This window comes from Bufo bufo, chromosome 7 (genome assembly GCF_905171765.1).
Source record: "Bufo bufo chromosome 7, aBufBuf1.1, whole genome shotgun sequence".
NCBI lineage: Eukaryota > Metazoa > Chordata > Amphibia > Anura > Bufonidae > Bufo > Bufo bufo.
In genome coordinates, this window is record NC_053395.1 from 178779606 (window position 1) to 178802286 (window position 22681).

At 40.4% G+C, this 22681-nt stretch overlaps 1 protein-coding gene across 2 annotated transcripts in view; it reads left to right on the plus strand.

Moving 5' to 3' along the window:
- Positions 1-22681, plus strand: part of CCDC141 (coiled-coil domain containing 141) — a 177989-nt gene that overhangs the window by 153932 nt on the left and 1376 nt on the right. For both annotated transcript variants that reach the window (XM_040441010.1, XM_040441011.1), the window contains exons 18-23: positions 5449-5589; positions 8292-8486; positions 10238-10421; positions 12624-12736; positions 12948-13822; positions 21920-22007. In XM_040441010.1, the coding sequence (XP_040296944.1) occupies positions 5449-5589; positions 8292-8486; positions 10238-10421; positions 12624-12736; positions 12948-13822; positions 21920-21965 (1554 nt within the window). In that variant the 3' untranslated portion in view covers positions 21966-22007. The remainder of the gene's footprint in view (positions 1-5448; positions 5590-8291; positions 8487-10237; positions 10422-12623; positions 12737-12947; positions 13823-21919; positions 22008-22681) is intronic.

Sequence of the window (22681 nt, forward strand, 5' to 3'; positions counted from 1 at the left end):
AAATAGGCGCTAGACCTACACATCTCTGTGTTTTATGTAGTGAACTGAGCTGATTGATAAGGTGCTGCTCATGAATGGAAGTAGTGCTGCAGTCAACATTTCTATCCACAATGGAGATGTGCATTTCTTGGAAAACCCCATTAAGCATGTAATTCTTCCAGAACAACAAGGATGTGCAACAATGTAACTGTCTGGAGACAATACAGGAGCAATGATTGTTGCATGCAAATGCAGCTAACGACATTCCCAATCACTGCCTGCTTTATTGGACCAGTTTGCCACACATCTGGCAATGGAAACAGATCCTTAGGGTCCATTCGAAAGTCCTTAAGTATTTTGCGGATCCGGATGTGCACATGGCCGGCACTATAATAGAAAATGCCTATTCTTGTCCGCTATTGCGGACAAAAATAGGACATGTTCTATTTTTTTGCAGAGCCGCGGACCGGAGGTTCGGGGCTGCGGAACAGAAGTGTGCTGTCCGCATCTTTTCTCGCCCCATTGAAAATGAATGGATCCGCAACCGTTCCGCATAATTGCGGAACGGATCCGGACCATTCAACGGACGTCTGAATGGAGCCTTACAGACAAGGGAGGAAATGTGTATCCTTTTATAGGCTCAAGGAACTCTGGTTAATATGTGTTTAATTTGATTAGTTAAAAATTACATTTCTCCTACTAAAGGAAAGTAGCAAAACATAAAAAATTCTACATATATAACATTAACATGTATAATATTAACTGTAATAATTAGAGATGAGCGAAGTGTTGAAAAATTCAATTCAGCTTCTTCGCTGAATTTTACTAAATAATTTGCTTTGTGATGAATTACTTCGTCACAAAGCGCATTTCTTTGTAAGTAGTGGGGGCCATGACAGGAGCGGCGATTGAAGCATCTGATGGAAATAATCAGGTGTAGAATAAAAAAAATAAATGCAATCATACCTCCTCCATTTGCTCATGACAGGCCGGCCGCCTCCATTTTGATTGAAGATCTGGCGCGAAATTTCATGTGGGCCGTGATGATGTCATCATGCAGGCCAGCATGGTAACATCATAAGTCACCACGCACGGGATTTCATGTGAGATCTTCAAGCAAGATGGCGGCGGCTGGCCCATCGCATGCAAATGTATGAGGTGGGTATGGTTTTTTTGTTTGTTTGTTTTTTACACCATTTCAGGGCAAATCGATTCATTACCACGAAGCATGAGAAAATTTGGCTTTGCAGCTAATCAAATTTTCCCTGAAATTCGGATCAATGCTAGTAATAATCCATATCCATATGGAAAAATGTTATTAAGGCCCCACAGTGAAAGGTGTAACAAAAAAATCCCAATCTACAATTGTGGAATTGCAGTTTTTTTTATTGATTCTCAAAAAAAAAAAAAACCTATTGCAATCTCTGAATAAACAATAAGTACACCAAAATGATTTTATGCAAAATGCAACTTGCCTTACAGAAATTGGCCACCGTGACTGATAATGTGAAGGGTGATAACATAAGGCTCTATGAGATGCATTACCATCCTTAGCAAAATAGCTGTTTATATAACAAGGGCATCACGTACTTTTCTTGCACGGGGCTCTATGCCGTCTACGTCCACCCTTGCTCCAAATATACCCATATGAACAAGCCTATAACAGGAATCGCAAAGCGTATCAGTAACAACTATATAGGACGCTAGATGTAAATGTAACTTGTCTGCACCAGTAACCTCTGTTTCCTTGCTTACAAATTCCTCCGAGTGCAGATAAAGGATATTTTGGGCAGTCTGGCTCAGCTGTTGCTAGGTGGCAATTCCATTCGACAAGTGATGCTTGTGTAACATAGATTTTATTAGCATAACATATTTTTTCTAGTACAGAGTCATAGCTTGGCTTTTTTTTACCTGGAGCCAAGATCCAATGGGCTGACCTACCCATCGGCAGCAGATATCAGCTGTATCATACAGGCTTGGGTCGGATAATAACGACTGTGTCATCTAAGGTGTTTGACGGGGGGGGGGGGGGTTTTGTCACCAGCACACTAGCAATGTGAAGGAAGGGTACTTATGGGGTGTCATGTCAGGGGTCTAATGGCGACCACTGGGTCTGCCATTTTTGTACACCACTTAAGCCCTAACAGAGGATAAAGTATCGCAGTGTATTATAGGAATGATCAAGCTCATAAAAGTTTCCGAGTGAGACTAAAATTAAAATTAACAAAAAAACAAAACAAGCACAAAAAAAGTTAAGTAACTTTATGCAAAAAATTTTACACAAAATTGGTATCTCCGTGAACTAAACTATCATGCTATTTCACCCACAAGTGAATGTTGTAACTAGAGATGAGCGAATTATTGAAAAGTTCGATTCGGCTAGTTTGCTGAATGTTACAAAAAAATTTGCTTTGTGACGAATTACTTTGTAACAAAGCGCATTTTTTTGTAAGTAGCGAGTGCAATGACAGGGAGCTGCGATAGCGCTGCACCCCGTCATTGTACCCACAGATGCCGCGTTCATACATGATTGCGGCATCTGAGTGTAAAAACGGTGTAAAATTAACATTTAGAAAAAAAGTTAAATCAAACTTACCGCCTCCATTTGCTTGCGATAGGCCGGCCGCCATCTTGCTTAAAGATCTGGCACAAAAAAATTGCGCAAAGCGAGATGATATCATCACGCTGGGCGGGGTGGTGACGTCATCCGTCACCACGCACGGGATTTCGGCCGAGATCTTCAATCAAGATGGCGGCTGGCGACCCGTCACGAGCAAATGGAGGATAAGTATGAATTATTATTTTTTTTGCAGTATTTCAGGTTAAATCAATTTGCTAACACGAAGCACACGGAAATTCGGCTTCAAGGCAAATTGAATTTATCCTGAAATTCGGATCGAATTCCACTTCATGGGATTCGATTTGCTCATCTATAGTTGTAGCAAATGAGATATGCCAAAATTGCTTTTTTTGGTCTCTTCGCCTTCCAAAAACAAAGGAATAAAAAGTTAACCAAAAAGTCATATGTATACCAGTGAAGCAATGAAAACAATCTATATTGTAGCAACGGAGCAGTGTAACAGCTGTAATTACATACAGTAGCACTTCTACTACAATGTAGATGGCATGCAAGCAAACATTAAACAATATGGTGTTAACTAAAATTCGGACACTGTTGTGGTTTCTATTATGCACAGGGATGCACCAGGTAATGTCCTTCTCTACTTTACATCTTAAAGGAACATTCTAGGAAAAGATAATGTTATGACTGATGCAGGGCTGAAGGGGTCCTGCACTATGCCTTTGTCTCTGGGTTACACTTTGGGGTTCTTGATTGAAATGTCATTGATTAAGTTAAACCTCTGTTAGAGAAACTTCGAAAAATCACTTAAAAGGGGGTTTGCTACTTTTTTATGCTGATGACCTATCCTCAAGGTAGATCATCATAATCTGATCAGTAGGGGTTCCGCACCCCAGGACCCCCACCAATCAGTTGGTTGAGGAAACTGCAGAGCTCCGTGAACTCCTTGCCTCCTCACAGCTTACCAAGCACAGCGCCGTACATTGTATAGCGTCTGTACTTGGTATCGCAACCTAGCTGCACCTAGGCCATGTGACCGATGAACTTGTTGTCACTGGCTTAGGGTAAGCTGCCCAGAGGCTGTGGCCTCACAGGAGTGCTGTGGCCTTCTCAAACAGCTGATCGGTGGGGGTCCTGCATTTCCGACCACACCGATCAGATACTGATGACCTATCCAGATAATAGGTCATCATTCTTAAAAAAAAAAGTCTTTAAACAACTTCTCAAGTTCAACTTTTCCTGCAATTTTAAAATTAATATATGATACTGCCTATAAATCTACTACACTTTTTGACCAGCAACTTTTTGAATAATGAAAGATGACTGACGTACTAAATGTACAGTACTAGATGTTTCGGGATCATGCTGCTCTGTCATAAAACAGCTAATGGTGTGCAAGTGAAAATTATAAGTACTGTATATCTGTGAGATGATTCATGACAAGATCCCTGTGACGGTAGAGAGAGAATGTGAAATCAGATCTCCAGGTCTCAAAGAAAAAGTCTCATGTGTCAGAGTTGCTTGCAGCTGCTCTCCCCTGTCTGACAGCAATCTAAAAACTCTAAAGCCTTTTCCTCCTGCTCCCATTTCTGCCCTATAGCATGTGTACAAACAAATCCATCTCCCCTGATCTTTTTTAAGTGGCTCCATGCCGAGTATATCACCTTAAAACTTTTCACCAGCTACTTTTATGTTCTGACTGGGAGTATTCGTTAGTGACCAAAGGGATCATTTCTTTCATGGCCGTTCTGCTGTATAGGGGTCCTGGATGACTAGTCCTCATTATCCATACATTATCTTCTATACTTACATGTAAACACGTCATAGATCATAGATGTAAACATGTTTACCAAATAATTTTTGATCAATGTAGAAAATTATATAAGTGAGTAAAATAAATAAATGACTAAATTATTTCGAATTGATGAGAACCCCAGAGACAATATGAGTATCAGTATACTGAATGTGCCTTCAAGGTAAATTATTGTTCAATTAAAAATTATAAACATGTCCAGTTAATTTTTAAAAAAATCTAATTTTGCCATTGACATAGCAACAAGTACAGGAAGCCCATCCAGCATTGGGTGGGCCATGAAAAGTAGGGAATCTTAAGGGTGTTGGCCCATCTGGCAATGATGGCATATCACTAGTGTACACCATCAACATCAGATAGTTACAGGTCTGACCACTGGGAGATCAGGACAAGCGCGGCCATCTCTCTATTCACTGCTATGGGATTGCGAGAAATAGCCGATCCAGCGCTATTTTCAGGACTCCCATGGTGGTGAACAGAGGAGGGTCGTGCATTCGCAGCTGCTCTCTGTCCTCTTCAGGGGTCCCGTTCCAGAGACAAAAGCTGTTCCAGACATGGGACCAGCACCTATCTGACATTAATGGCATATCCTAGTAATATACCATCAATATCTCAAATGGGATTACTCCTTTAAATGGATATTAAGGTTTTCTGCATCGTTTTTCTTCCCGGTACTCCGATTTCCGCCCACACATCAAAACTATACTTATAGGTTCATTTGGAATTTAGACTGTGAGATCCAATGGAGACCATGAGCGATGACAATCTAGGTGCGGCACTGCAGAATACAATACATTGATGCTATGGAAAATTGCCTTTTTTTTTATAAAACGACTTTAAAAAGAAGCCAAAGAAATTCAAATGCATCCACAATGCCCCATGAGGATGAGAATGGATTCTTAGACACTGGTTTGAATGGAAAGAAACATTTATTTCTATTTACTGCATGTGCCAAGTTTAATCAATGTGTTTGATGTTTGTATTGAAAATATTTTAAGATCTTATGAGGAGGACCAAAAAAAATCATTTTACCTTACTGTATCTTAGCTTAACAGGAAAATGTTTATCCTTTTAGCTGAAAGAGTCATTTAAGGATCTGAAGAAAAAATTTAATAACTTGAAATTCAACTATACAAAAAAAGCCGATAAAGGACGGAATCTGAAAGTAATTAAGAACCAGATACAGCAAGTTGAAATGTATGCAGAGAAAATTCAGGTACTTTCAGCTGCCAGTATACATATTATTGTGCTGCTTGTAGATATTTAGTTATCTTGTTTCATATAATATATGGAGAAAATAAGTGGGCATGTGTATAGAGAAGTTATAAAAAATTGCAAAAATAGCTATGACTATAACATTACAAATAAATAATCTGCTACAATTATATAGCAAATCCGACTTTCTGTGAGATAGGCATAAAACTACTCCTCTTGAAGTGGTTTTAACATTTCAGTAATTGGCATTTATCGTGTAGAGAAAGTTAATACAAGGCAATGGTCGTGCTTGCACACTACAGTGGTCCCTCAAGTTACAATAATAATTAGTTCCAGGTCAACCATTGTATGTTGAAACCATTGTAAGTTGAGTAATCGGTTCCAAAGCCCTAAAATTTCATCCAAGATAAGAGAAAATTAAGATTTATGAAAAATAAGCAGATAACTAAGACGGATAAAACTGTCAACTAATCCAGCTATTTTACCAGAGAAGGGGCCTTGATCGATTCTGAGTCTGAAACATTGTATGTTGAGTCTGGTTTCAACTTACGATGGGTCAGAAAAGACCATTGTATATTGAAAATATTGTATCCTGAGGCCATTGTATCTTGAGGGATCACTGTATAGGAAAATGTGCCAGCCTATGCATACTTCTGTGGTCCCAGGAACCAGTGAGCCCGACACCGTTCCCTATAGTGTGCAAGCACGACCACCACTGATGGATTGCAGAATGGTCATAACCTCTGGATACGAGCAGTGTATAATGTGATGGAAAAATGAATCAAGCCAGCAGAGAAGACAATAAGGACAATCACAATACATTAGTAAGTGCCTTGTATTAACTTTCTCTACATCATAAATGCTATTTGCTGAAGTGAGACAACCCTTTAAGAGCAATAGTTTTATGCCTATCTCACACAAAGTCAGCAGTGTATAATGTGATGGAAAAATGAATCAAGCCAGCAAAGGAAACAATATGGACAATAATACATTAGTAAATGCCTTGGATTAACTTTGTCCACATGATGAATGCCATTTACTAAAGTGAGACAACCCCTTTAATCCTCTTAGTTCTGAAGTTTCAGATTTGGGTTACATTCATGGTACATTAGGGAATTTTTAGCACTGGCTAAATAAAATTGTTATATTTACTAGTCCTGTAGATGGAGTGAACAAGTTCCTAATGGCCTCCGCATCAGAGGAGGTGAGAGCCGCATTTACTTGAAGCAACCATCTCCTCTCTATAGGGACTAGCAGTTGCTACAGCGATCTCTTGTCCCCACAGAGAATCATTGTCTCTGGGCAGAAGATCACTGTTTACATGTGCTGCCCAATAGACATGTTTGTCCATTGGGTGATTGTCGACATTCTTTACACATCCCAATTATTGTAAACGAGAGTTTCTACGAACCTTCATTCCCAATAATTGACTATCGAGCTGTGTAAAAGGACCTTTAGACAGGCAGTTTAGACATCCACAAGATTTATCACAGTGGCTCATTCTAGATGATAAATTTGGTGCAGGACTAAATACTAGAGCAGGACAAAATACTAGATCAAATGACCCTGGGAGGCGCCCTGGCTGTCAGGCTTTCCTATAATGCATTGCAATTAGCGTCACATCCAATCAGGAGGAATTTTATTGACTTGCCTATTAGTCATTATGTAAGGTCCCAAGTAGAGACACCCTTCTGAGCTTAGTCACTGATATGATAGGACTTGTCTATCACAGTTGCTCACAGTTGCTACGCTGCTCATCAGCTTTTAAAGAGACCGTACTCTTTTTTTTATGTGCATGAACCAGCTAGCAGCTGAATTAATGTAAAAAAATAAATAAAAAACTTGATGATATTTTAAGTATCAAAGTTACACTGAACACTGTACAGTTCCACTTTTTTTCTCAAAACCTGTTGCAAATGTTCTATAGTTAATAACGGTACAATAGGTGTATTTTCCAGCAACATCGGTAGCAATATTTTGGCTGCAGACATTGCGCAATTGTGCCATTTTTTTTTCTAAAAACAAGTTGCGAAGCTTCTACAATTTATACATTTACAATAAACTTATTTTCCAGCATCACCAGCAGCAAATATTTTGGCTGCAGACATTGTGCAATTATGCCTTTTTTCTATAGCAAATTTTCTAAAGTTAATTATTGTACAAAAAAGTATATTTTACTGTGTGATCAGCAGGGTGTATTGTATATTACTAATGCTCTCTGCATTTGAAAGTGTATAAAGGGGGAAGATTGAAAGCATATATAAAAAAGAGAAAGACAAGAGAGAAAAAATATGGGAGTCATTTATTATTGTTTTTACGCCACTTTTTGGCGTATTTTTGTTGCTGATTTTGTCACAAAGGGGTTTTGCGGCACAATCTGCGACTTTACCCCGCTGACACCACTTTCCGAGGCCGGGTCAGTCTCATTCATCATTTTCCACGCCAGTTTACGGAGCGGAGGTCTTAAGATACGCTAGCAAGGTTGCTGGCGTAGTTTAAAGCGGGTTGCACAGCCGGTGGCACCAAGAGCCAAATTTATTTAGAGGTCTACGCCTCTCATAACGTAGGTGCTTTGGAGATGCACCAAAAGTATGTCGTCTTGCATGAAAACATATCTATTTGGATGATAGTAATTTCCATAACTGGTGCAATGCTTTATTTATACATGGATTATATTTTCATTTACTCCATTTATGTTTGAAGGCTTTAAAGAAGAAAATTGATAATTTAGAAAGGAAGATGTCAACAAGTAATGTTTCTCAGCAAATGAACAAAGAAGATATTGTTCAGCAGTCAATTAGTGATCTGCAGATGCATATGAATGAATTTAGTGGCGTGGTGAAAGATTATAAAGTGTACCTTGAAATGGCTGAAGACCTACAACATTTAATGGAGGAGGTAATTACTTCTGCTTTGTTTCATCCTAATGGAGGTAATGGAATAGTGTGATGTTGGAAATATGCCAAATCACACATCAATTTATTTGTACTGCTTCATCAGTTGATAAGAATAGTATTAGCAGTAGTTGCCCACTGCCTAATGACCCTCAGACTGTTCTGTCCTGGAGACCCCGTCAGTGTCCTGTTGACTGGCCCCTGCCTTAGACTAGGGGGCCCTCTTAGTGATAAACTGGATAGTGTATTAAAAAGGCTTCCCAGTTTTTCATATGGAGGCATAGGCTGGTTGAGGTGCTGTGTGTTGCCTATGTATATGTAGTATAGTCAGTGTGCTGTGCCATGTGTCACTTGTGCAGGGGATGAGGGACTAGGGGCCCACCCTGGCTGTGCCCACCAGGGAATTCACCTGCTCCTCTGTTAGCTAGTCCAAACCAGAGTATTAGTATATGTAGCAGCAGAACATTTTAAAATGAGGCCAGGTACAAAGACCGGGTTCTCTAAGTTATGTTCAGTAGAAAATGAGTCTCGACAAACTCAAGTGAAGGAACTTCGACTTGGTCTGGGGACTATCACAACTGCTACATTACTGCTGTAAACCTATCTTCAATACTATCTATTACCTTGGGTAACATACAGTAAATTTGTATAGCTATGAGCCTGATGCTTGGATCCATTTATTATTTAAAGGGCATTTGTGTTGGTCCCATGTACCTGCTTTGCTAAGAAAAATGAAGTTGTAATATACGCAAATGAACCTCTAGGAGCAACAGAGGCTTTGCCATTACACCTAGAGGGTCTGCTTTCTCTGCAGGTATGATGATGTTTTCACTGCCTGGCTCTGTCAATCAAAGTGGTAGAGAGGCACAGAGTTGTAAAGAGAATTGAGCCCTTTTAACGATGAAGGAGTCAGCAACAGAATGGAAATTGTGGCCAAGTATTAGTTAGGATGCCACCTGCTCATGTCATTTACATTCAGTTCTAAGTAGTGTTGAGCGAGCATGCTCGGCCGAACTACTGTTCGGCTCGAGCATCGCTATGCTCGGCACATTTCAGTGCTCGGCCGAATACTGTGGGTGCTCGAGTACAATTTAATACAATGAAAGTCAATGGGAGACCCGAGCATCAAACCAGGCACCCCCTGCTCTGAAGAAGTGAGGGTGTCTGGTTCACAAAAAAAGGTTAGAAATTGATGGAAACCCCATCAAAATGGTTTGGAAACAGCATTAAGAGGAGGGCTGGATGCATCTTGGACTTCTATTATCTATTATCATGGATAGATTGTTGGCTTCCACATACCTGGCTTTTGGCATATAGCCTTTGTGTGGTTGTCTGTTGTATGTCATAGATAATAGGAGTCCAAGACGCATCCAGCCATCCTCTTAATGCTGTTTCCAAACCATTTTGATGGGTTTTCCATCAATTTCTAACCTTTTTTTGGGAACTAGACACCCTCTTCTCTTCCGAGCAGGGGGTGCCTGGGGTTCTGCCATTGACTACCATTATGCTCGGGTGCTCGGTAGAGCACTCGAGCATACCGATGTGTTCGGCCAGAGCACACAAGCACACGAGCACTTTGGTGCTTGATCAACACTAGTCCTAAGGCATCTACTTTAACTGTGTAACCCCCCCCTTCACCCCAACAATGCTGTTTTTATTCAACTGGATCTTAATGTTTTTTAGATAGTTCCTATCTTCTTTAGGATCAATAATTTTTTAGCAGTTTACATTGTTTTCTCTTTGTTTTTTGTCAAGAGTCACTTTTGGTGTGAAGAAGCTTGTGCCACAGTGGTCAGAGTGGGACGTTATTCTGCAGAATGTAAAACAAAGGAATCCATAGAGGTTCTCCTGAAGCAGTTTAACAAGTTTGTGGAACCCACTGTCCCACAACAAGAAGAAAGAATCCAGCAAATGACTAATATTGCAAAGCACCTTTATGGTGAGGACTTTACCTATTGTTTGTTGTTCCCAGTGCTGTAGAACACCATTACTCCGCATTACACATACTGTTTGAAGTGAGAGTGGCTTGATGACAGTAGGTCTTGGTTTGAGCAGATCAACAGAGAGGGATCCTATGGTTCATGGTTATTTTACCAAAGTTCTCAATACACTTAGGTATGGGCTACGTTAAACTCTGTTCGTTGATTCATATCATACGCTGTTCCCAGGGTTGTAGGATTAGCCCCATTATTTGATGTAGGATCATTTTGATAGACTAGGTCTTGGTTTGGGTGTATCAGAGGCAAGAATATTTTGGTCTAATGTTTGCTTTTGGAAATTTGATTAAAGCTTCATGCACATAACCATATTACTAAGTTAGACATGGGTTCCACACCTAAATTCTCATCAAATCTGCTGAAATTCCTCTTCCAGCATACAGGCTGAATGTCCATGGCAGCCCTTAGGTAAAGTTTAAAAAGTTCTGAGATTTAAATATTGATGACCAGCCCTCATAGTAAGTCATCAATATCATATCAGTGAGGGTCTGAGACCTTGCACCCCCATTGATCAGCTGTTGGAAGATGCCACAGAATTCCCCTCTTTCCTGGCCTTTGGCATCACATCCATTGGTCACATATCCTTTGTGCATCTCAGTCGCATTCAAGTGAATGGGATAGAGCTGCACTATCAAGTGCAGCCCCTCTACAATGCCTGGCACTGTGCTTGATACACTTTGAAGAAGCAGCAGAGCTTGCTTGAGTGCCACAGAACCTTCAAATAGCTTATTGTCAGGGGTCATGGGTTCCGACAGTCACATCACCAACAATCAGATATTAATGACCTATCCTGAGGATAGGTCATCATGAATTCCCAAAAAAAACCTTTAAAGGGAACCTGTCATCAATTTTATGCTGACCGTACTGAGGGCAGAATAAAGTAGTGACAGAAATGCTGATTTCAGCGGTGTGTCACACATCAGCTGAAAAAGTGGTTGCCGAGAACCAGCATCATAATCATTGCAGCCCAGGCCTTGAAAAGAGTCAAATCTACCTGAGAAGAGTCATGGTTATTCATGAATTCCTGCTCTCCTGCCCATCTGCTGATGATTGCAGATTTCTCCTAGAGAGAAAGGGAGACAACTAAGTAGAAGACTGTCAGTCATCAGCAGGTGGGCAGGAAGACCAGGAATTCATGAATAACCATGACTCTTCTCAAGTAGATTTGACTCTTTTCCAGGCCTAGTCTGCAACGATTATGATGCTGGTTCTCGGCAACCACTTACTTTTAGCTGATGTGTGACACACTGCTGAAATCAGCATTTCTGTCACTACTTTATACTGCCCTCAGTACGGTCAGCATAAAGTTGATTACAGGTTCCCTTTAAGTCAAGCTTAAATTGCATATAAGTTACTTGATTGGGCATACTACTGCAAAGTAGAAAAAAATGAGCTTAACTTTATATTTAGGCACACAATTTGGTTTAAGCTTCCACATTACATAGCAACAAACAAGACAACAATTAAAGCTAGAGGAATTAAGGCCGTGCTCATAAGAGCTTACAATCCATGAGGAGATAGGGGAGACACAAAAGGTAAAAAGGTTGTTTTGTACAATGGTCCAGCCATATTAAGTAGATATAAAGCTGCATAAGCCAGTCACCAGCTGATATGTGTAGTGCTTCTGAGTGCGGTGGATACAGTTGGATGAGGATCAGGCTCTGAAGGTTCAGGGGAGTGGGGGTGAATGGAGAAGAGTTAGATTAGGGGGTGTGAGGCCACTGTACTTATACTGTATAGGCAACCAGTGCAATGATGGGCACAGGGTGGAGTCATCGGGGTAGAGGTTAGATAGATAGATAAGCCTGGCTGCTGCATTCAGGGTGGATTGAAATGGGAGAGACCAATTAGCAGTGAGTTTATTATAAAGAAAAGCTTAAAGGGGTTTTCCAAGATTATTTATCTGATGACCTATCCTCTGGATAGCTCATCAGTATCTGATTATGGGGGTCCAACACCTGGGATCCCCAACAATCAGTTGTTTTGAGATTATCACTAACAATTGTTCCTACTAATGCTTGTTAATGATAATGTGCCCGATGGTCAGGTAGAGTAAAGTCCCTCAAGAAACAGTTTGAAGAACTTCAAGTCTTTTATATTTTTTTGTAAGTGACAATGCTCACACCTAAATGTTTTGGTTTTAGGAGCAGACGATGGAATGAAATATGTTGAGAAGACTTTGCTAAAACACAAGGAAGCCCTCATCTCTGTGAATGATTTATGTACCTATTTAAAGGAACTAGAAGAGAAATTGCAGGTACTGTATATATGAGGAGCCAATGTTGTTTTCTGAGCATCCCATGAATGTATACATGATAGTCTGTACTATTTAATATATAAAAAAAATTGGATTGCTTTTGTTCATTCAATTAGCAAAATAATATGCTTACGTAAAAAATGTAAAATCCAAAAATATTAAATAATTGGTTGTATTTTTTGTTAACTGTGAATATTTTCTTTCCTTGAAGGAGCCTCAGAAAGTGCCTGTAATTTCCAGAAGCGGTGAAACTGGAGAAACGGTTGATCTGCCAGTAACTTCCAAAGACGGTAGTATGCAAGCAGATACAGACTTTCAGCCTGAAATGCTAGCAGAAGAAGCTGTATCGGGGGATGAATATGAATGCATATCCCCTGATGACATCTCCTTGCCTCCGCTTGCTGAGACTCCTGAATCCAACCTCCCCCAGTCAGAGACAGAGCAGGATGAACAACCTTGCTACAGCTCACACAGCATGCATGTCAGCTCCTACAGCATGCAAATGCACATAAACACAAGTGGCAAAAGGGCAACGGACAGTTTTGATTTCTTAACACCTGCCGCTTACACTGATCTGCCAAAAAAGGAAAAGACTTCTAGTTACACAGAGAGATTCTATTCACCCACTGTTGGATGTAAAGTAGAGTCTCCTTTCTCCCACCATTCGACAATAGTCAATGAAACCCGCTATTCTCTAAGCACTTCCCCTGCCAGAACAAAACCCATTCACCACATGTTGAACGAGATGCATGAAACTCATTTGCAGAGATGTTCTGTTTACGAAAACACGGAAAAAACTGAACAATTGCATGCCTCAGATAACACTGCTAGAACTATAGATAGGGCGCATGCTACCCCAGATGAATTCTCTGGTCTCGTGCTTCAGTTAGACCCTGCCACAAGCTGCCAGAGGCATATGATTACCCAAGAGGCGATTAGAAGTGTTTCAGAAAAACACAACAGTGTTAGTCTAGCAGGTCAAAGTCCTGCCTTCTCCAAGCAGCTGAATAATGTAACAGTTAAGGAAGGTTCTCCAGTTACTTTGGAAGTAGAAGTTACTGGATATCCGGAGCCTACTCTAACATGGTGGGTAGCCTATAATGAAGATAAAATATAGACTAACTTATTTTTGTATTCTTATCTTCTTACTTTGTGTGCACTAGGATCAGCAGATTGTGTTTGACCTAAATGTCCATCTTTGGTGGTTTTAAAACCGTTCCTCAGGGAACTTAAGCCATTTAGATAAAATTGTTTAAATTTCATATACGTAAGGCATCACATTATGGTGCTTATTACGCATATATTTTCATGTGGAAACCTCCATAATACAAAATAATACAGTATACCACCTAAGTAGATGAGCTTTTTAAAATTTCATCTACAAAATGAAAATGGAAATGCAAAGGGTGATTGCTGGGGCAAATCCTTGTCAAAATGTGTGACAAACAGGGGTGGACTAGGAACTTAATGTGGCCCTGGAAAAAAAGCCTAAACGTGTCCCCATATTGTGGGCAGGTCCAAATTGACAGAAGGCGGGCAACAGAAGTAGGCAGTGACAATACAAGCATATGTGGCTAACACAAGTAGGCAGGGTCAATAATACCATAGTGCACCACAAAATACTGTCCCAGCAAAACCAAATACCATAGTGAAGCACAATATACTGCCCCAGAAGCTGTTTATTTGTGGTGGTCATCAGTAGCTGCCATGTTCTGTCCTCCTCCAGTTGCCTCTAATTAAAATATGGAACAAGGGGCTTAGAAGGTGAAATGCAAAGTACATACAAAGAATAAATAATAACATATCTAAGAGGCTGAAACTACTTTGGGCTCTTGATTTATATGAAGCTCCCTGAAGACCAATTTGAAGACCACTGTACCAGTACTAAAGCATGGTCCCCATTTATATATCATACATACAGAGTATTTAAACATTAACTCAGGTTGGTCATAGCCCGGTTCCTCATCTATTGTTCCTCTTCTAACACTACATTCCACAGTGCCATTTAACTTAAAAACTGCCCATATTGTGTGTTTGTGCCCAGGGATATCTCTACAGAATACATGCTTTTGGCAGGATACCAAACCATTTCACTAGTAAACTTGAGCTTTTGTTTTTGTGTGCTTTGTGCAATACATCAAAATGTACTTTGGGTTTTGTCCATCAGGTTGCTTGTAACCTGTGAGATGTTCAGTCCATGAATTACCCTCTTTTATGGAAACTAACGTTCTTGTAACTATGTAAGGATGGCACTAAAGCAATATTTGTAAAAGCCACCACTACCAAAACTAGAAACTACTTGGAATGTAATACGTAGATTTTTAACAAAATGTGTTAATAAATATATCTGTAATAAATGGGTTTTCAGCAAACGTAAGCAGTAAACTTGTCATAATATAGGTGTTTTTTTTTTTACAATAAGATAGGTGTGAAGAGTATTTCCTCATGATGGCAGTTTCACACTACATTCGCAGAAATGCTCATTCCCGATAATTGACCTGTGTAAAAAAAAGTGCCTTCATTCACCCGATAAACAAATGCTTGTTCATCAGATGTTCCTAGCTTGTATAAACATACAGTTGCAAGAAAAAGTATGTGAACCCTTTGGAATGATATGGATTTCTGCACAAATTGGTCATAAAATGTGATCTGATCTTAACAACAATAGACAATCACAGTCTGCTTAAACTAATAACACACTAAGAATTAAATGTTACCATGTTTTTATTGAACACACCATGTAAACATTCACAGTGCAGGTGGAAAAAGTATGCGAACACTTGGATTTAATAACTGGTTGAACCTTCTTTGGCAGCAATAACTTCAACCAAACGTTTCCTGTAGTTGCAGATCAGACGTGCACAACGGTCAGGAGTAATTTTTCACCATTCCTCTTTACAAAACTGTTTCAGTTCAGAAATATTCTTGGGATGTATGGTGTGAATCACTTTCTTGAGGTCATGCCACAGCATCTCAATCGGGTTGAGGTCATAACTCTGACTGGGCCACTTCAGAAGGCGTACTTTCTTCTGTTTAAGCCATTCTGTTGTTGATTTACTTCTATGCTTTGGGTCGTTGTCCTGTTGCAACACCCATCTTCTGTTGAGCTTCAGCTGGTGGACAGATGGCCTTAAGTTCTCCTGCAAAATGTCTTGATAAACTTGGGAATTCATTTTTCCTTCGATGATAGCAATCCGTCCTGGCCCTGATGCAGCAAAGCAGCTCCACACCATGATGCCCCCACCACCATACTTCACAGTTGGGATAAGGTTTTGATGTTGGTGTGCTGTGCCTCTTTTTCTCCACACATAGTGTTGTGTGTTTCTTCCAAACAACTCAACCTTGGTTTAATCTGTCCACAGAATATTTTGCCAGTACTGCTGTGGAACATCCAGGTGCTCTTGTGCAAACTGTAAGCGTGCAGCAATGTTTTTTTTGGACAGCAGTCGCTTTCTCTGGGGTATCCTCCCATGAAATCCATTCTTGTTTAGTGTTTTACGTATAGTAGATTCACTAACAGGGATGTTAGCATATGCCAGAGACTTTTGAAAGTCTTTAGCTGACACTCTAGGATTCTTCTTCACCTCATTGAGCAGTCTGCGCTGTGCTCTTGCAGTCATCTTTACAGGACGACCACTCCTAGGGAGAGAAGCAGCAGTGCTGAACTTTCTCCATTTATAGACAATTTGTCTTACCGTGGACTGATGAACAGTAAGGCTTTTGGAGATATTTTTTTTAACCCTTTCCAGCTTCATGCAAGTCAACAATTCTTAAACGTAGGTCTTCTGAGAGCTCTTTTGTGCGAGGCATCATTCACATCAGGCAATGCTTCTTGTGAAAAGCAAACCCCGAACTGGTGCGTGTTTTTTATAGCGCAGGGCAGCTGTAACAAACACCTCCAATCTCATCTCATTGATTGGACTCCAGTTGGCTCTTGGAGATGTCATTAGTCTAGGGGTTCACATTTTCCACCTGCACTGTGAATGTTTACATGGTGTGTTCAATAAAAACATGGTAACATTTAATTATTTGTGTGTTATTAGTTTAAGCAGACTGTGATTGTCTATTGTTGTGATTTAGATGAAGATCAGATCGCATTTCATGACCAATTTGTGCAGAAATCCATATCATTCCGAAGGGTTCACATACTTTTTCTTGCAACTGTAGATCACAGATCTGAAAAATAGGTGTAGATTATTGCTTCTTGTAAATACAGCTGCCAGATGATCAGGCAGTTACAAGGAAAAATGTGTTCATTCCCAATAATTGCCTGCTAAATTGGTAAATGTAAAATGACCTTATCACTGACAAGTGAGAAAATTTGGTGGATGATAGGTCCCAACCAATAGAGAGAGATTTTTACATTTTGGTAATCTTTAAATCTATGGCCAGATTGAGAGTGCAATCATCTAAGGCTACTTTCACACTCGCGTTTTGGGCGGATTCGTCATGAATCTGCAAAAACGCATGCGTTACAATAATACAACCGCATGCATCCGTCATGAACTCCACTGAAAGTCAATGGGAGACGGATCCGTTTTCTATTGTGCCAGATTGTGTCAGAGAAAACGGATTCATCCCTATTGACTTACATTGTGTGCCAGGATGGATCTGTTTGGCTCAGTTTCTTCAAGCGGACACCAAAACGCTGCAGGCAGCGTTTTGGTGTCCGCCTCCAGAGCAGAATGGAGACTGATCGGAGGCAAACTGATGCATTCTGAGTGGATCCTTTTCTATTCAGAATGCATCAGGGCAAAACTGATCTGTTTTGGACCGCTTGTGAGAGCCCTGAATGGATCTCACAAACGGAAAGCCAAAACGTGAGTGTGAAAATAGCCTAAATGGGGAACGTGGATCAAGTGATCCAATGTATGTGTAAAGTGACTTATGCAAAGGTGAAGGCCATTTACCAAGAGACTGTTATGCTATGATTGATCTAGGGGAGGATATCATGTAAAATGGTGCATGCTTGATTTTTTTCTCAGAGATTCTCTATGAAATTAGAAGTACATGGAAATATAGCCTGGGCACAAAAATACTATGGCTACCATATTACTATACTGCGCAATTGATATATTTGTGTTAGTTGCTACATTCATATGTTTTAGCAAAAGTGTAAATACCTAAAATTTTGAAATGTTTCACTGCAAACAGTTAAGAATGCTATAACTTGTTACCCACGCAAACTTGTCTCATTATAATTACTTAGAAAGGACATTTCCATCATTGTCCTCTATGCTCATGTCCTAAAGTATGCTCTGCCTTGATAATTCTTTTGATTATCCATGCCTTCTTCACAACTCGAGAACTAGAAGAATCAAAGTTGATGACAATCTACTCTTAATAAAAACGTCTGAAAAACTATACTTTAGACTGTGTTCACACTGGTGTCATGAATTCCACTTTTACAGGATCCATGATGGATATGACAGCTCCATTTGGACCAATTTGTAACAGGTCTTAAGAGGCTCTGATGGACCCATTAACCTCAGGTTTCTATTCTGTTACTGGGAGAAATAATGAAGTAGATCACTTTGTTCAGCCAATATGGGGCAAAGTAAACCGGGACAATATCATTAGTCCATTGGCCTAGAGTGGGACAATATTTGTAAAATACCATCAAACTACTTAAATAAATGTAGTTCTTCACACAAGTGCTTATCTCAAGGATCTTCAACTGTGGGAGAGGATGGAAGAGGGAGAGTGTCAGTGTTTGTCTACATCTGTGATAACATATATGTGTATAGATATAACCTGCAACACTGTTTGTTGCCTGACCGCAGGGCCTTTTCCTGGGACAATGATCTGGAACGAATATATATTCCTAGGAATGGAACTTTCATAATCAGCATGTGCAAAATACCTTTTAAAAAGAAAATTTTATTTTCTGGCCCATTACAAAGGTCCATGATGTGAATTCTAGTGAGGATACTTTTCTGGCTGTAGTTGTGAGTTATCCACTCCCTTCTGATCCTCAGCTGTGTCATGTGGCTGACATTCTGACTCTCCAAATGACATAGGGGCACATTTATTAACACCAGCGTTTTAGACTCTGGTCTTAATAAAGCCCCATAGCTGTTGGAGGATCCGCCAAAGTTATGAAGACGCGCCGGCCTCTCCATAACTTTGTGCATCCAGCGGCAGATCTAACTGTAAAACAGGTTCCAAGCTGTCTTTAGACCATTTTTTAAGCCTAAAACAGGCATAGAAAATGGTGAATGAGACGGCCCCACGCCACGCCCACAATTTTAGAACTGGAGTGAGCCGACAAAGTCGCAGATAGCCGCTCAACTAACCATTGGCTGCCATCTGCGTCTGTGTATTTCAGCTTAGTAAATGAGCCCCATAGTGTCTTATGTGTGGACAGGAAGTCAGTTTCTCTGTTCATTCTTGAGACTGACATCGAGGCTCTCACAGGAATGAACAGAAACTGACTTCCTGTCCACACATAGGACACTGTGTCATTTGGGAATTTTTTGCATGACACAGAAAATATTTCCCAACTACAGCCAAAGATTCTCTTCACTATAATTAACATTATGTACCTTTGTAAAGGACTCGCTTCTCTAATGAGTACACTGATATATCATTATATATCAGTGTTGTTTCAGGAACATCTCCCAGCCAAGTTTTATGGCGTTATTCATGGTCAAGAATTCTCAAGATCCAAGCATAGGAGGCAAAAAGAAAAGGGAAACAGGTCCATGTTAGGTTTTAAAACTACCTCATTAATAGGACTGTTGGAGGAATCCAGGGGTATTTCAAGTCAAGTTCAAAACATCCAACCGTCCATATTATTCATCATCATCTATACAAAAAATATTATCAAGCTTAACTTTCATTCTGAATTGCTTCATCCAAAGATTGTATGCAGTTGGTGTGCATTGTTATGATGGAAAAACTCTAGTAGTTTGCAGAGTACTTATTTATGTATTAATGCCCCTCACCCCATCTTGCTACTTTAGGCTCTGTGCATTAATGGAGTTTGGTGGAGTTTTCATCTGGCTTTCCAGTATGTTTTATGGCAAGAATGACACATTCTGTCTGCAGAACTAATTCTGGATCATCCAAAGAAACCTTAGCAACCCTGTTAAAGTCTATGTGAGAGTGTACCTACTGCAACTGTCCTTACTCTGTTATAAAGTGAAGCTATGACACTAGTGTGAACAGAGCCTTAGTGACGCATTTACTTCTGATACTCATGAAGATCTGCACTGAAAATACAATTTGCTGAGTGTTGCATAAATCTACAGTACATATTCTCTGTCACCAATTCATTCTTTCCAAAATGTCTGACACAACAGGATTATTACAAAATAAGGCAAATTTAAATATCTAACATTTAGATGATGCAAACAGACTAGACACTCTAAAGATGCACCAGATTTAAAACATTCGCTGACGCTGGATGATAAATCTGACACAATTTCAGACAGTCTAGCCTAAAGGCCGCTTTACGCAGTCCGATTTTCAGCCAGATAATCTCTAACAAGTGTTCATAGGAATGCTCATTAGCGATTATCTGGCAGTGTAAAGGTGCCGCCAATTACCCGATGAACAAGCGAAACGCAAATTTATCAGGTAATCACATCTTTCATGTAGACACCTAAATCGTCATTTGCTGGCAGAAAATGGTGGTGTTGTTACGGTCCCTCAGGTGACTGATGTCAGGAAATCAATGAGATTGGCTGAGCATGAAGGAATCTAACAGCCTCCTTGATTTCTCTTGATTTAGTGTTGATAGGGTTAATGACCACTTCCTTTTTCTCAGCTGTTGCCCAGTAGTCATCACTTCTACCCTTTATAGTCTGACCCCACCCTTCTAACTATGCGTTAGATAGCTTCATTTGGCTTTGGCTGAGCTGGTGTGAGGTCGTCTCTGGTGTTCCTGTTCGGCCATCTCTACAGAAGTTAAGTGTCGCGTTTGTTTGCATTTTTTATATTCCCTGTTGTTGTATCTGGGCCTGAGACAGAGACTTCCATTCGTCCATCTGGGGAGGAATGGGTTGTCTCTGGTCCTAAACCTATTCCAGGGCCTTATAGGGAAATCATAGCCTAGGTATATTGCATATGAATATTCCTACCTTCAAGGTCTATTCATATTGATAGGTGGTCAGGGCCCGGATTAGGGTTGTCTAGGAGGTGACCTGTTTCTTCCCTAGTTTCCAGGCCCAGTTACTGTTCCCCTTCCCTCCTGTGTTCAGTGTGGAGTCCCCCCCCCCACTGATTGTGACAGGTGTCTAAACAGCACTCTTCTGCTGGCAAACAATGATTCTGTATGAGGACGAGCGATGGCATTAGCGATTGCTCCCCCCCATACTATGGAGGAGATCAGAATTTACATGCAGCCGTCATCTCCACTGATGCGCAGGAGATTACCAGACGGAATGCTTCCTTCCTGAAAATCACCTGCTGAATTGTTGTGTAAAGGGACCTTACGCTTATTCAACCTATAAGCTAGCTTACATTGTGGAAGAATTTTGTGCCTGAATCTTAAAGGGAATCTATCACCACGATCTTGGACTATTATCTGCAGTATTACATGGGTAGTGCTGCACATAAGAAGCCCATATCACTATTTATTTTATATTTCTACAGCCTTCCATTCTCCACCTGTTAGGGTTTAATGCTACTTTGAAATACATTGTTGGGACTGCTGTGCATGCGCACATGGGTCCTCCCCGTCTTGTTAGCACAGTGCAGCAGTCTGGACTTTCAGCGCAGCTTAGAGTGCTGACAGTAGGGGAACAGGGGAAATGGGAAATAAAAAATGGCGATCTGGACTGTGCAGTACTACAATACTCATGTATTACTGCAGATAATAGTCCAGAATCGTGGTGACAGATTCCCTATAAGTCACTCAGCTCATTCCTCTTTTCACAAAGCTATGCTCCCTTTTTGGAACAGCCAAAAAATGTCGAATACACTTTGTAAATGTGGCCCTCGGCCTGTTAGTGTGAGCCAGAATTCTTGTGCATTTTTAATAGTAAATCTGTAATGCTGCATTTTATATTAGTCTCTCCTGTCTTTTTCTGTGGTAATTCTATTAATTATAAACTTTTGTGGTAATTATATTACTAGTCTTTCAGTGGTCAGTTTAACTATATAGACCAGATTACCAGCACTATAAGCGTATTATGACAAGATGGGCAAGCAGCTTATATAAAAACTTTCTTTTGACAGCACTCAAGGTTTAAAAATCAACAAGGGGGACATACACCATGTATAGATCAGGAGTACTTCATGACACCGGAGATGACTTCCAGATAAAGTAAGGTTGTGGATAGCTAAGCAGATTTAAGCTGCCCAAACTCAACATGGCAACGAATGGTCAAATCTATAAATGTACTATACTCATTATACCAGGGATGCCCAACCTGCGGCCCTCCAGCTGTTGCAAAACTACAACTCCCAGCATGCCTGGAAAGCCTACAGCTATCAGCCTACAGCCGAGCATGGTTGGAGTTGGAGTTTTACAACAGCTGGAGGGCCACAGGTTGGGCATCCCTGCATTATACCAAATCACACCTGAAGAAAGCATAGGCTGATTATGGTATATTCTTATTTAGTGAAGTCTACCTAATTCAGGAGCTCATTGTAGAAATCAGAGACAAAAAAAGGAGAAAGGAATCCATAGCAGAGATCAGACTGTCCATCCCAGGACAGAAGGGTCCCCGTTTACTACATTTCATGAGTCTTAGGCCAATTTCCAAGGAGAGTTTTATGAAGGTCCTTACCACCTAATAGCAAAGGGGATGGGATGAACCCAGACTGGCACCCATTCTACAAAGGCCCCATAGCAGCTTTATGGGCTTCCTCTATAGTACATTATACCCTTCACAATAACACAGAAGCTGATGATAACCTTTCATGGCCAAACAGATGAATCATCTTCTTACTCAGTTAGTGATACAAAACCTATCCTCCTATCCTAGTCAAACAAGT